General features: G+C 46.9%; 1 protein-coding gene across 2 annotated transcripts in view; it reads left to right on the forward strand.

Moving 5' to 3' along the window:
- LOC109422096 (otoferlin-like) overlaps positions 1-12,181 on the forward strand; it is a 325,073-nt gene that overhangs the window by 311,196 nt on the left and 1,696 nt on the right. For both annotated transcript variants that reach the window (XM_062844293.1, XM_062844292.1), the window contains exons 11-17: positions 6,413-6,569; positions 6,636-6,822; positions 6,883-7,255; positions 7,963-10,861; positions 10,922-11,168; positions 11,230-11,480; positions 11,537-12,052. In XM_062844293.1, coding sequence (XP_062700277.1) covers positions 6,413-6,569; positions 6,636-6,822; positions 6,883-7,255; positions 7,963-10,861; positions 10,922-11,168; positions 11,230-11,480; positions 11,537-12,052 — 4,630 coding nt within the window. The remainder of the gene's footprint in view (positions 1-6,412; positions 6,570-6,635; positions 6,823-6,882; positions 7,256-7,962; positions 10,862-10,921; positions 11,169-11,229; positions 11,481-11,536; positions 12,053-12,181) is intronic.

Here is a 12,181-nt window from a genome sequence, read left to right on the forward strand (position 1 = left end):
GAAGATGATGATTATTTGAATGACGAATCCTTCAACATTAAAAGCCCATAATTTGACGTTATACTGTGGCAAAACCAGTAGTGGCAGTAATGTATTGATCTAAAATAGTATCGCTCTGATTTTCATTGCATGGTTTTGTAAACGCATCGATTTTTTTTTGCATTTGAATAAACTATTTTGAACCCTATTGATCGTTCTTACATAAATTTTGAAATTATGTTTGTGCTATATTTTTGAAGGCCATTCGGCTGAAGGCCATTGGGCCAAATGGTCATTGGGTCTTTTTTTGCCGTTACGTCCCCACTGAGACACAGTATGCTTTTCAGCTTAGTGTTCTATGAGCACTTCCACTGTTATTAACTGAGAGCTTCCTTTGCCAATGGCCATTTTCCATTTGTATGAACTTTTCCTTCTTTGTAACATAGGCTGTTCTTTCTTGTATTATTGTTAAAATAGTTTTTTACAATAATAGTTGAAGAAGATGATAACAACACATCCGTTTACAGATAACTGCTAAATATCTATTAGTCCTGATGGCAATTCAGCCTAATGTCCATTCCGCCTAATGACCTTCGCCCTAATGACCCAGCATCATTCTTGAACAGTGGTTCATTAAGCAAAATAGAACGATCTGTGAACACTTATGATCATTCGATATCTTTAACGAGATGTTCTACCAGTGTTCTAAAAAATGGCTTTCAACCCCGATGTCAATTTCAAACATTGTTTCAATTGTTTGACAAAAATATCTTTCATGCAAAAAGCATAACTCAGAAATATATTGGGGTGTTTGCAATTGTAGTCAGTTTTTCTCAGTAAAGAAAAGCTTGTGATCCAAACTGACAAGCTTCGTATGGAATGGAGTACTTCCTATGTTTTAATTATATTATTAAATAAGTAGACATGCAGCAGTTATTTGCAGCAGTTTTGAGGGAATTTAACAATGAATTTCTGTAAAGTTTTCAAACTTACTCTTAGTAATGCAAAGTTTGGAATTCATCCAGGAAGCTTCTCTGAAATATTTTCAAAGTATTATGACGAACTTCATCCGAAAAGTGTTCTGTAATTCGTCTGAAACTTCATGTTTGTGGTTGAAGATTTCATGAAGACATCTACCAATGAATTAAAAATAAAACTTTCTCGTTAAGTAAAGAAACCTATCTCCTTACATAATTTTGATGAAAATCAATCAAGAATGTTCGCCATAAAAGTTTTTTTATGTATGTTTGTTAGATTTTCAGAAACCATAGAATTTGCTTTGGAAATTCATGTAGTAGTCTCACTACTCTCACTTTACTTGTTTTCTAGGATTTTTTGCAAAAAGAGTCCACATGAACACCAAAAATTCTGTAAAATTGAGTCGAATTCTAAGTATGAAGCATTATTTCAATAATCCCAGAAACAAAACATCTAAAAATGTCAGAGGGTTTCATTATTCAGTTAACATTCTGGACCCGTGTAAACTATTTATATTTTCCAATCATTTGAAAAATCGCCCCCCTTGTTAGTATTTTCGCCCCCCCCCCCCCCCATTTTGGTTTTTCAAATTTTCGCCCCCTTTGGTATGATTTTCGCCCCCTAGGGGGCGATTTCGCCCACTTTGGGAATCACTGCTTTAGAGGCACAAATCTGACGAACGAAGCATCAAACCAAGCCGCACTTGTTTATCCTGGCTTTACTCACTTGCAAAAAGACGCAGCTTTTCCAAATCGAGAGTATTTGTTTACGAGTTTTCAAGATTGGTGCTCTTGAAAACGTGAGTAGGGGACTAAGTCGGCCATTGTGGCAGCCATGTTTGTGTTCTCTGAAGTTTCTCCTTAACCACCAGGGATGCCAGATGTGAAGACATGTCTTCAAATTGAAGACATTTGAAGTTCTGTGAAGACATTTATTTTTGTGAAGACATATATATAGAAGACATTTTAAATTTTGTGAAGACTTTTGAAAGCTGAAAAATAATATTTATTTATGTTGTTATTCAAAACCAATATTTCAAATCTTGGAACAATTTCAGATGAAATGCGTTTCAATTTTTATAGATAAAATTTTAAACTTTTAAAACTTTAAACTTACAAATTCCTAATTTTTTGAAGCAGTTTTTAGTTAAAATACGAATCAAATTAATTGATTGATTGATTTGTCTTTATTAAAGAGACTTTCAGCCCTTGGCTGGTTCGTCTCTATACGAATCAAATTAGATGACCACCATTCCATGGAAATTTTAGGAAGCATGCTGAACTATTGAATGAATTTCTCATCAGCCATTGTTTATTGAAAATAAAATTTTCATCAACAAAATTCCTCTGGAAATTCAACTGAGTATTCTGATTTTTCAAAAAATCTCCAAAAAAACGGAGGTTGCTTTTAGAATATTACCAAGGTTTTGAAATTCTCCCCAGAACTTCGTTGGAATTTTAAACAGAGCTTCACCAGAATTTTCCGCAGACTTGTCCGAAGATTTTCCCAGCCTTTTAAGATTTCTCCAGTAGTCCCTCGGGAATCTCTCTAGAAGTTCCATGAGAATATCTTCAGGATTTTATCAGAAATACCTTCAAAAGTTTCTCAGGAATTCTTCTAGGTGCTCCTCGGATATTCCACCTGGAGTGCCTCAGGAATTCTTTCAGTTCCATGGGAATTCCTACAGGAGTTTGCCGAATCTTTTTTTAGCAGTTCCTCGGGAATTCCTCCAAAAGTTTCTAGAGAATACCTTTAAGAATTCCTCGAGAATTTCTTCAATGAGTTCCTTGGGAATTTCTCTGGAGCTCCTTGGGAATTCCTCTGCAAGTTCCTCGGGAATTCCTTTAAGGGTTCCTCAGTTAATCCTCCAAGAGTTCCTCGCAAATTCCCCTAGAAGTTTCTCAGGAATTGAACCAGAAGTTTCTCGGGAATTCATTCTGGAGTTCCAGGGGAATTTTTCCGGGAGTTCCCCGGGAATTCCTCGGCAATTTCTTCAGAAGCTCCTCGAGAATTATTTTAGGAGTTCCTCGGGAATTTCTCCAGGAGTTCCTCAAAAATTACTTCAAAAGTTCCTCGAAAATTCCTTTAGGTGTTTATTGGGAAATTTTTCAAGAGTTCCTTGAAAATTTTTCCAGGAGTTCCTCGGGAAGTTCTACATGAATTCCTCGGGATTTTTTCCAAGAGTATGCCAACAACTTTTTCGGAAGTTCCTCAGGAATTCCTTTAGAATTCCTCTATGAGATCCTCTAGAACTCTCATAATAATTGCTAGAAAATTTCTTGGAAAGTTTCTTGTGGATTTCTCTAGGAGTTACTCGGGAATTCTCCCAGAGTTGCTCGGGAATTTCTCCATCAGTTGCTCGGAAATTCTTCAAGAAATTCTCGGGTATGCCTCTAGGAGAATACCTCTAGGAGTTTCGGAAATTCCTCCAGGATTTTCTCGATAATTCTCGAATTTTTTAGGGAATTTCCTCCAGAAGTTCATTGAGAATCCCTCTAGCTTTTTCTGGGGAATTCTCCCAGAAGATTCTCGGGAAATGTTTCAGGAGTTTATCAGAAATTCATCTGGATATACCTATGAATACCCAAGTGAATACCTCCAAGAAATCGTCGGAAATTCCCAGGAAACTCCTGCAGTAGGTTTTCTAGGGAACAAGAGTAAATCTCGAGGAACTGCCGAAAAAGAACTTCAAAAAACTATGAAGAAATGCTCGTGGAATTCTTGGAGGGATTCCCGAGAAATATGTAACTCCACAGAATATTCCCGAGGAATCCTAAGAGGAATTCCCAAGGAACTCCTGGACAAGCTCCTGGAGGTTTTTCCGAGAAACTTTTTGAGGAATTCCTGAAGGAGAATCCTAAGAGGAATTCCCAAGGAACTCCTGGACAAGCTCCTGGAGGTTTTTCCGAGAAACTTTTTGAGGAATTCCTGAAGGAATTGCCGATGAACTTCTAGAAAAATTCCCGGGGAACTCCCGGAAAAATTCGCTTGGAACTCCAGAATGAATTCCCGAGAAACTCCTGGTTCAATTCCTGAGAAACTCCTGAGAATTCTCGGGAAACTCAACTTCTGAAGAAATTCTCGGGAAACTTATGAAGGAATTCCGGTGGAACTTCTAGAGGATGTTTCGAAGAATTTCCGGCACAATTTTTGATGATCTCCTGGAAGGATTCCTGATGATCTTTTGGAGGAACTGCCGAGGATCTGCATGAGGACAAGCATTAGGATTTGCTGAGGATCTTCTGCAGGAATTCACGAGGAACTCCTGGGAGAATTCTCTAGGACCACTTAGGGGAATTTCCGAGGATGATCTGGGGGAATTCCCGAGAAACTCCACGATGAATTCCCAGGGATCTTCTGGAGGTATTCGCGAGGACTTCCTGGGAGAATTTCCGAAGGAATTCCTAGAGAAATTCCGGGATTTTTTTGTGGAACTCGTAAAAATAGATCCGAGGAACTAGTTTAAGGAATTTTCGGGAAACCCCCTTAAAATTGCCATGGAAATTCTGGAGAGAAGCATGCATTATTGCTGGATGACCTCACGGTATATTCCTTCATATAAACCTAAGTGAGTACATGGCATAAATTTTGACTTCTAACAGTATTTTATTCTAAAGCCACAATATGGGGTGTGAAGACATTTTAACGTGCCTTGTGAAGATATTTGAAAATTTCACCTGGCATCCCTGTTAACCACCCTTTTCCACACCGGTAGCAATCAAATTAGTCACCCTCATTCGGATCGGAGGGCTGTCATATTCCCATAGCATTTTTAGCAGCGCAACTGTCCCGCTACTATATTTGGTCACCCACCCATAGCGCTACTATTTTGCGAGCGCATCCGGCAGCGACCGGTAAAGTTTGCTGCAATGATGGAGGGCTGCCAAACGGGGTATAGAAGCGCACCGTTAAAGGTGCTCTAACCAGGCCCGTGCACAGAAGTGGCGCCAAGGGAGGGGTTTTTCCCAATTTCTGCAAAAGGCGGAGGGGCGCCTAGTGTAAAAAGCACCGGAAATGGGGAGGGTTTAACCCCCAAAACCACCCCCTTGTGCACGGGCTTGGCTCTAACAACAAACTTATCTAATGAGTGAACAGTCCCGCCTCATTCCTCCAGGAAGAAAACACGTTTGCGCTGACGACGAGGGGAATCCTAACCTTCAAAGTTCACTGCAAATACCAACATACCACAGAAAACAGCAAACTGCTGACAATACCGTGCAGGACTTTATTTATTCTGTCCGCATTCCGCCGTACACCCAGTTATGATTGGACAAATACAGAGATGAACAAACTAGTCGGGACCTGTGAATGAAACTGTCACATGCGCTGAAAAAAACCAATCGACAAAGTAGGCGCGCCAGCAATCCTTCGTGTCAGCGTGCTGTACACAATACAAAAGCGCGAGTACTGTTTGTTTTTTTTTTTTTTAATTTTAGTCTTTATTTTTTTACACTAATTGTTATTCAACTTGTTTTATATTTTGCCAATTTTATATATTTTGTCATATTTATTTACGTCATTGTATTTTTTTATTTTACTTAGCAGAATTACAATAACCTAATTAGACCTTACAAGTTGCGAGTATTTTGCATATCTCTGTACATAAATAAAGAGTCAACCACACTATACAACGCAACGAAAACTATTTCCGTTTTTCCACCCGTGTCCCTCTTCTACGCATACCACATTTCACGACGCAGTAGTGAGAACTACGAACGACTGTAAATTTGCAATAAGCACTGCCTACTGTGTTGTTTCCACCAGTTGCTTTGGTGGAACTTGTTGCGTTCAGCCAGAGCCAGCCAGCCAGCGCATCGCCCGTACTCGCTCCATTGGATATGCTCTGGGCGAAGCGATGATGGTTGACCACCATCGCATCGCAGCATGCCATGCCATGGACGGACGCAGACAACAATAATTGTTTTGTCTGTTGAACCACAACACTCGGCAAAGAGGAAAATGAGCCATTCAAGAGGGCGTATCGCTTTTTAGTGCTTACTGCTTGAAGCTCTGGTGGCAGCCTCCGGACGGTTTCCACCATGAATGCACTGCACAACAGTGCAACTATGAGAGATAAAACTAACGACATTCACATTTATTTATCCGTCCATCATAGTGACCCTGATGTCACTCGCACAAGCGTTGCTATGTCCACCACTGCGCACTGGTCGTCGTTGTCAAAGGTTACACCGCTTAGTTGCTCTTGGCACTCTTTGGCATGACACTCTTGGATGATGTTTTAATGCTTTGCAACCCCCCTAATAGCCGGAAGAAGTTTAAACTGTAATTACCCTTATTAGCACTTTTGTTCTCCTCTGCTTGGAGTCCGATATTGATGTTGTTTCCGCTTATTGCTCAATTGCATGTTTTTTAGTTTTATGAGTTGCCCTGTAGTCTCGTAATTACCGAGTTCGCTAATTTCCGTTTCTCGTTTGGCTCCCCGGACTTTGATTAGACCACCAATTCTATCACAAGTGGGCTCTGCTGACCGACCCGGAAGACTTCGTTTCCGGTCCTAAGGGGTACCTCAAGTGTGATGTCGGCATCATCGGCAAGGGCGACACGGTCAAAGTTCCTCCCAAGTCCGAGAAGGACCCGGATGACATTGAGGCGTAAGTTGCGGAAGGCGAGTTTCCTCAGAACTCTTCATTCATGACGCTCCCTCTTCTAATCCGTAGGAATCTACTGCTGCCGGACGGCGTTCCCATCGAACGGCAACGGGCCAAGTTCATCGTGAAGATCTACCGGGCCGATGGCCTTCCACGGATGAACTCCTCGCTGATGGCGAACGTCAAGCGGGCGTTCACCGGAGAGGCCAAGGACTTGGTGAATCCGTACGTGCAGGTGTCCTTCGCCGGGTTGACCGTAAGTTCAAAGTTCGCACAGCTTGTCGTTCGCAGTCTGACCTTTTTGGTTCATCCGCAGGGCAAAACCACCGTCAAGAAGGCCTCCTACAGTCCGGTGTGGAACGAGCAGTTGGTGTTCACGGAGATGTTCCCGCCGCTGTGCCAACGGATCAAGGTGCAACTGCGGGACGCGGACCCCATGAAACCGTCGATCATCGGTACGCACTACATCGACCTGAAGCAGATTTCCAACGATGGCGAGAAAGGATTCCTGCCGACGTACGGGCCGTCGTTCGTTCATCTGTACGGTTCAACGAGGGACTACAACCTGCTGGATCAGCACTCGAACCTGAATACGGGCCTGGGTGAGGGGGTGAGCTACAGGGCACGACTGCTGATCGCCATCCGGACCGAGATCACCGACAATGTGGAGCTGTTCACCGATAAGAATGGTACGTTAGTGGACTTTCCCGAAGGAACTGTTCCTTGGAAATGTCTGCCAGAGACTTCACGAAAGGGAGCGTCTCCCAGAGACCTTCCCGGAAGGGAGCGTCTCCCGGAGACCTTCCCGGAAAGGAGCGTCTCCCGGAGACGTTCTCGGAATGGAGCGTCTCCCGGAGACCTTGCCGACTGGAAGCGTCTCCCGGAGACCTTGCCGACTGGAAGCGTCTCCCGGAGACCTACTCGAATGGAAGCGTCTCCCGGAGACCTTTCCGACTGGATGCGTCTCCCGGAGACCTTCCCAGCTGGATGCGTCTCCCGGAGACCTTCCCAGCTGGCTGGAAGCGTCTCCCGGAGACCTTCCCAGCTGGCTGGAAGCGTCTCCCGGAGACTTTCCCAGCTGGCTGGAAGCGTCTCCCGGAGACCTTCCCAGCTGGCTGGAAGCGTCTCCCGGAGACCTCACCAGCTGGCTGAAAGTGCCTCCCGGAGACCTTCCCAGCTGGATGCGTCTCCCGGAGACCTTCCCAGCAAGCTGGGAGCGTCTCCGAGAGACCTTTCCAGCTGGCTGAAAGCGTCTCCCAAAGACCTCCCCAGCTGGATGAAAGCGTCTCTCGGGGACCTTCCCGGCTGGAAGCGTCTTCCGGAGACCTTCCCAACTGACTGGAAGCGTCTCCCGGCGACCTTCCTGTGAGAAATTAACTAAATCCCCGTTTTTCAGTCGACCTGGAATCCACCCTGCCCATCTCGGAGTCGTCCTACTGCAAGAACGACGACTTCTTCCTATTCGGCACCGTTCTGGAAGCGTCCATGATCGACCGGAAGGTCAGCGACCGGCCGGTTTTCTTCGAGCTGAGCATGGGCAATGCGGGCAACTCACTGGACGGCCACAACGAGAGTGCAACGATCATGAACGACGATGACGAGCTGGAAACGGTGGACACAACCTCGTACAGCAGTACTACAAGTGCCTCGAAACCGTCCACGCACGACAAAAGTCACTTCTTCCTGCCGTACTGGGACATGAAACCGTGCATGGACGTACGCTGTTCGTTTCCGGACCTGCGCAGGCGCATGTACAACAGCAACATGATAGCGAAGATCACCGAGCGAATGGAGATCGGACTGGCGGAGACGAACCTGCTCATAGAGGATGAAGATCCCACGGCGGAGGTGAAGCTACGGGCAGTGCTGGAAGAGGTGGCAACGAGTTGTAACCAGTACCTCCAGATTACGAAGGGGGCGTTGGTTGGACCGGGGACGGGTAAGACAAAGCTGGATAAGGAGAGAATGAAGCTGTGTCAGCGAGAGGTTGAGTCAATAGGGAATATGTCCAGGAATCTACGGGCGCTGGTGACTAAAAGCTCGATGAAGGAACGGTACAAAACCGCACATAGCTATTTGAACAAACTGAAGTTCTTGATAGATGATCCGCAGCATGCGTTGCCGGATGTGTTCATCTGGATGGTGGCAAATGGGAAGCGGGTAGCGTATCATAGGATCAGTGCCAGAGATTTGATCTACTCCACGACGGAAGAGGAAACAGGAATTTACTGCGGAAAGGTGCAGACGATCTTTTTGAAACTGCCGGGCAAACAAGCGGAAGGTCCAGCAGGGTGGCAAGTGAGGGCAAAGTTGCACATCTACCTCTGGTTAGGAGTGTTGAAGCACAAGAAGTCATTCTACGCAGGATTACCTCGAGGGTACGAGTTATGCTACGAATTTAAGAACTCCGACAAGCCGAATGTTCCGGCTCCAACGGCTGTCCGCTATGTGGATAATCACGTGTTCCAGCTTCGGGCGCATGTCTATCAGGCGCGATCGTTGATCGGGTCGGATGCGTCTGGTTTGAGCGATCCGTTCGCAATCGTGTACATGACTGAGCACTCGAGAACTACGCAAGTGATTGAAGAGACGCTGAGTCCAACGTGGGACGAGCTTTTGGTGTTCGACGAAATTGTGATCTACGGTGCAAAGGATGAGATTAGGAAGGACCCGCCAACGATTGTGATAGACATCTATGACCAGGACAAAGTTGGTAAGTCTGAGTTCATCGGAAGGGCATTGGCGAAGCCAAGGATCAAACTGAAAGAAAATCACTACTCGAACCCGGTGCTGGAGTGGTTTGAGATCACCAGAGGACTAGACAATGCTGGTGAACTTTTGGCGGCCTTTGAAATGTTGGAACTAGGATCGGTCGATATCCCAAGGCTGGCAGAGCCGCAGTGCGTAGCAACGGAGACCCGAGTAGACAAGCCTGGCCCACCACCAATGGCCATTATTCCGGTTCCGAGAGAGGTGCGACCAAACCTAGCTCGGTTCCGTATTGAAGTTCTGTTCTGGGGTTTGCGGGATCTGAAGCGAGTACATTTCATGACGGTGGACAAACCACGGATAGACATCGAATGTTCTGGGAAAATACTCAACTCTAGCATCATCCAGAACGCCAAAAAGAACCCGAACTTTGCCAACATGGTCAAGTCGTTTGATTTGGAACTTCCAGTTGAAGAACGATACGCTCCTCCTATTACGGTTCGTGCCGTGGATTGCCGATCCTTCGGACGATACACCCTCGTGGGAACCCACCAAATAACATCCATTCACAAGTACATGCATCGATCACTACCGAGGGACGATACGAGGCGCGTGAATCAGAACGGCCAGATAATTCTGTCGAAGCACAAGGACCTAGTAGGTAACAATACGACAATGCCCAACGACAGTTCAATGATGAAGTCGATCTCCGGTGACAACCTCACGCTGTACGGAGCAGCTTGTGTAAGCAAGGTGGCTAAGCACAAGAAGACAAAGCGGAAACTGGAACATGACGACACCTTCGACGCGGAGGACGATGACGAATCAAGCAAAGACTGGTGGACCAAGTACTTTCTGTCGTACGAGCGACTGATTGAAGCCTCGAAGCCTGCGACGAGTTCCCGGGCGCTTGAAAACCACATACCAGCTGCGGATGGTGGCAAGAAACTAGGTGTCAAGACGTCGAAACTGGTGTCCAAACTCAGTCCAAAATCAACGCCCAAGAAGACCGCCAGTTCGAACACTGCCACGTGTCACATCTATCCGACCGAGCTGGAATCCCTGCCGGAGTACAACAACTTCAAGGAGTGGCTTCTGTCCTTCCCGCTGTATCGTGGCAAGAAAACCGGCGACAGCACGGAGGATGAAAACCGAATAGTTGGCTTCTTCAAGGGAGCGATCAAGGTATTCAGGCTGCCGATAGACAAAAGCATGGATCCCGCGTTTGCCCCAACACTTCCGCTGAACGACCCGATCCACGTCCTGGTTCGGGTCTACATCGTCAAAGCTACCGACCTGCACCCGATGGATTTGAACGGTAAGGCCGATCCGTACGTAGTGCTCCAGCTGGGCAGCAAACGGGTATCCGACAAGGAGAACTACGTCAGCAAGCAGCTGAACCCGGTGTTCGGAAAGTGCTTCGAAATTGAGGCGACCTTCCCGCAGGACTCGATGCTGACGGTGCAGATCTTCGACTGGGACTTGGTCGGGGCGGACGACCTGATCGGGGAGACGAAGATCGACCTGGAGAACCGGTTCTACAGCAAGCATCGGGCGATGTGCGGCATTGCCGCGCGTTACGAAGAGTACGTATTGTTGGGGAGGGGATTGAGGGATTTGTTAAGCTCAAGTTCTTGTCGTTTCAGTGCCGGGTACAACCAGTGGCGCGACCCGATGAAGCCGACGCAGATCCTCACCAAGCTGTGCAAGGAGAACAAGCTGGAACCGCCACAGTATCAGCAAGATAGGGTGTCGATCGGGCGCTACTGCTTCACCTTCACCCACGAGGAGATCCAGACGTGGAATCAACCGACGACCTGCAAGTTCCGGGACGAGCATCTGGCGCTGGCCGTTCTACACCGGTGGGATGAAGTTCCTCGAGTTGGATGCAAGGTTTGTACAGCGGTTTCAGTCCATGTAACGTTAGATATTTTACGCGAAGTCTCGTTTGCAGATCGTTCCGGAGCACATCGAGTCGCGGTCGTTGTACAGCACTGACAAACCGGGCATCGAACAGGGCAAGCTGGAGATGTGGGTCGACATGTTCCCTATGGATATGCCTCTGCCAGGACCTCCGGTCGATATATCACCTCGGAAACCCAAGTCCTATGAGTTGCGGGTGGTGATCTGGAACACGGATGACGTGGTTTTGGAAGACGACGCGTTCTTCACCGGTGAGAAGATGTCCGACATCTATGTGAAAGGGTAAGACTCTTCAGATGTTTCAAGGCGTACCTAACCTAAGCTCAACATTCTTCCAGGTGGCTCAAAGGTCCACAGGACATTCAGGCGACGGACATCCACTACCGCTCCCTCACCGGCGAAGGCAACTTCAACTGGCGGTTCATCTACCCGTTCGAGTACTTGGCGGCGGAAGAGCGGATCGTCCTATCCCGGAAAGAATCGCTCTTCAGCTGGGACGAAACCGAAGTGAAGATCCCGGCCCGTCTAGAACTGCAAGTCTGGGACGCCGATCACTTCTCCGCCGATGACTTCCTGGGAGCCATCTCCCTAAATCTGAACCGCTTCCCTCGGGGTGCCAAGTCGTCCAAACTGTGCACCCTGGACATGCTCAAAACGGACAACGTGCCGACGGTGAACATCTTCAAGCAGAAGCGGGTCCGCGGCTGGTGGCCGTTCTTCATCAAGAAGGAGAACGACGAGATGGAGTTGACCGGGAAGGTCGAGGCGGAGATTCACCTGCTGACGAAGGACGAGGCGGAAAAGAATCCGGCCGGGTACGGACGCAATGAGCCGGATCCGCTGGAGAAGCCGAAGTAAGTACATGGGGCATTGAGGGGCATGTAGGAGATCTGGAGAGGACACTAAAGAGGGTTTCGAGGTGGTTTAAAGAGGAATGGGGATTAAAAAGAGGTTTTAGGGTGTTGAAGGGGGCAACGTTGGGT

The sequence above is a fragment of the Aedes albopictus genome, chromosome 1 (genome assembly GCF_035046485.1).
Source record: "Aedes albopictus strain Foshan chromosome 1, AalbF5, whole genome shotgun sequence".
In the NCBI taxonomy this organism is placed as follows: Eukaryota; Metazoa; Arthropoda; class Insecta; order Diptera; family Culicidae; genus Aedes; species Aedes albopictus.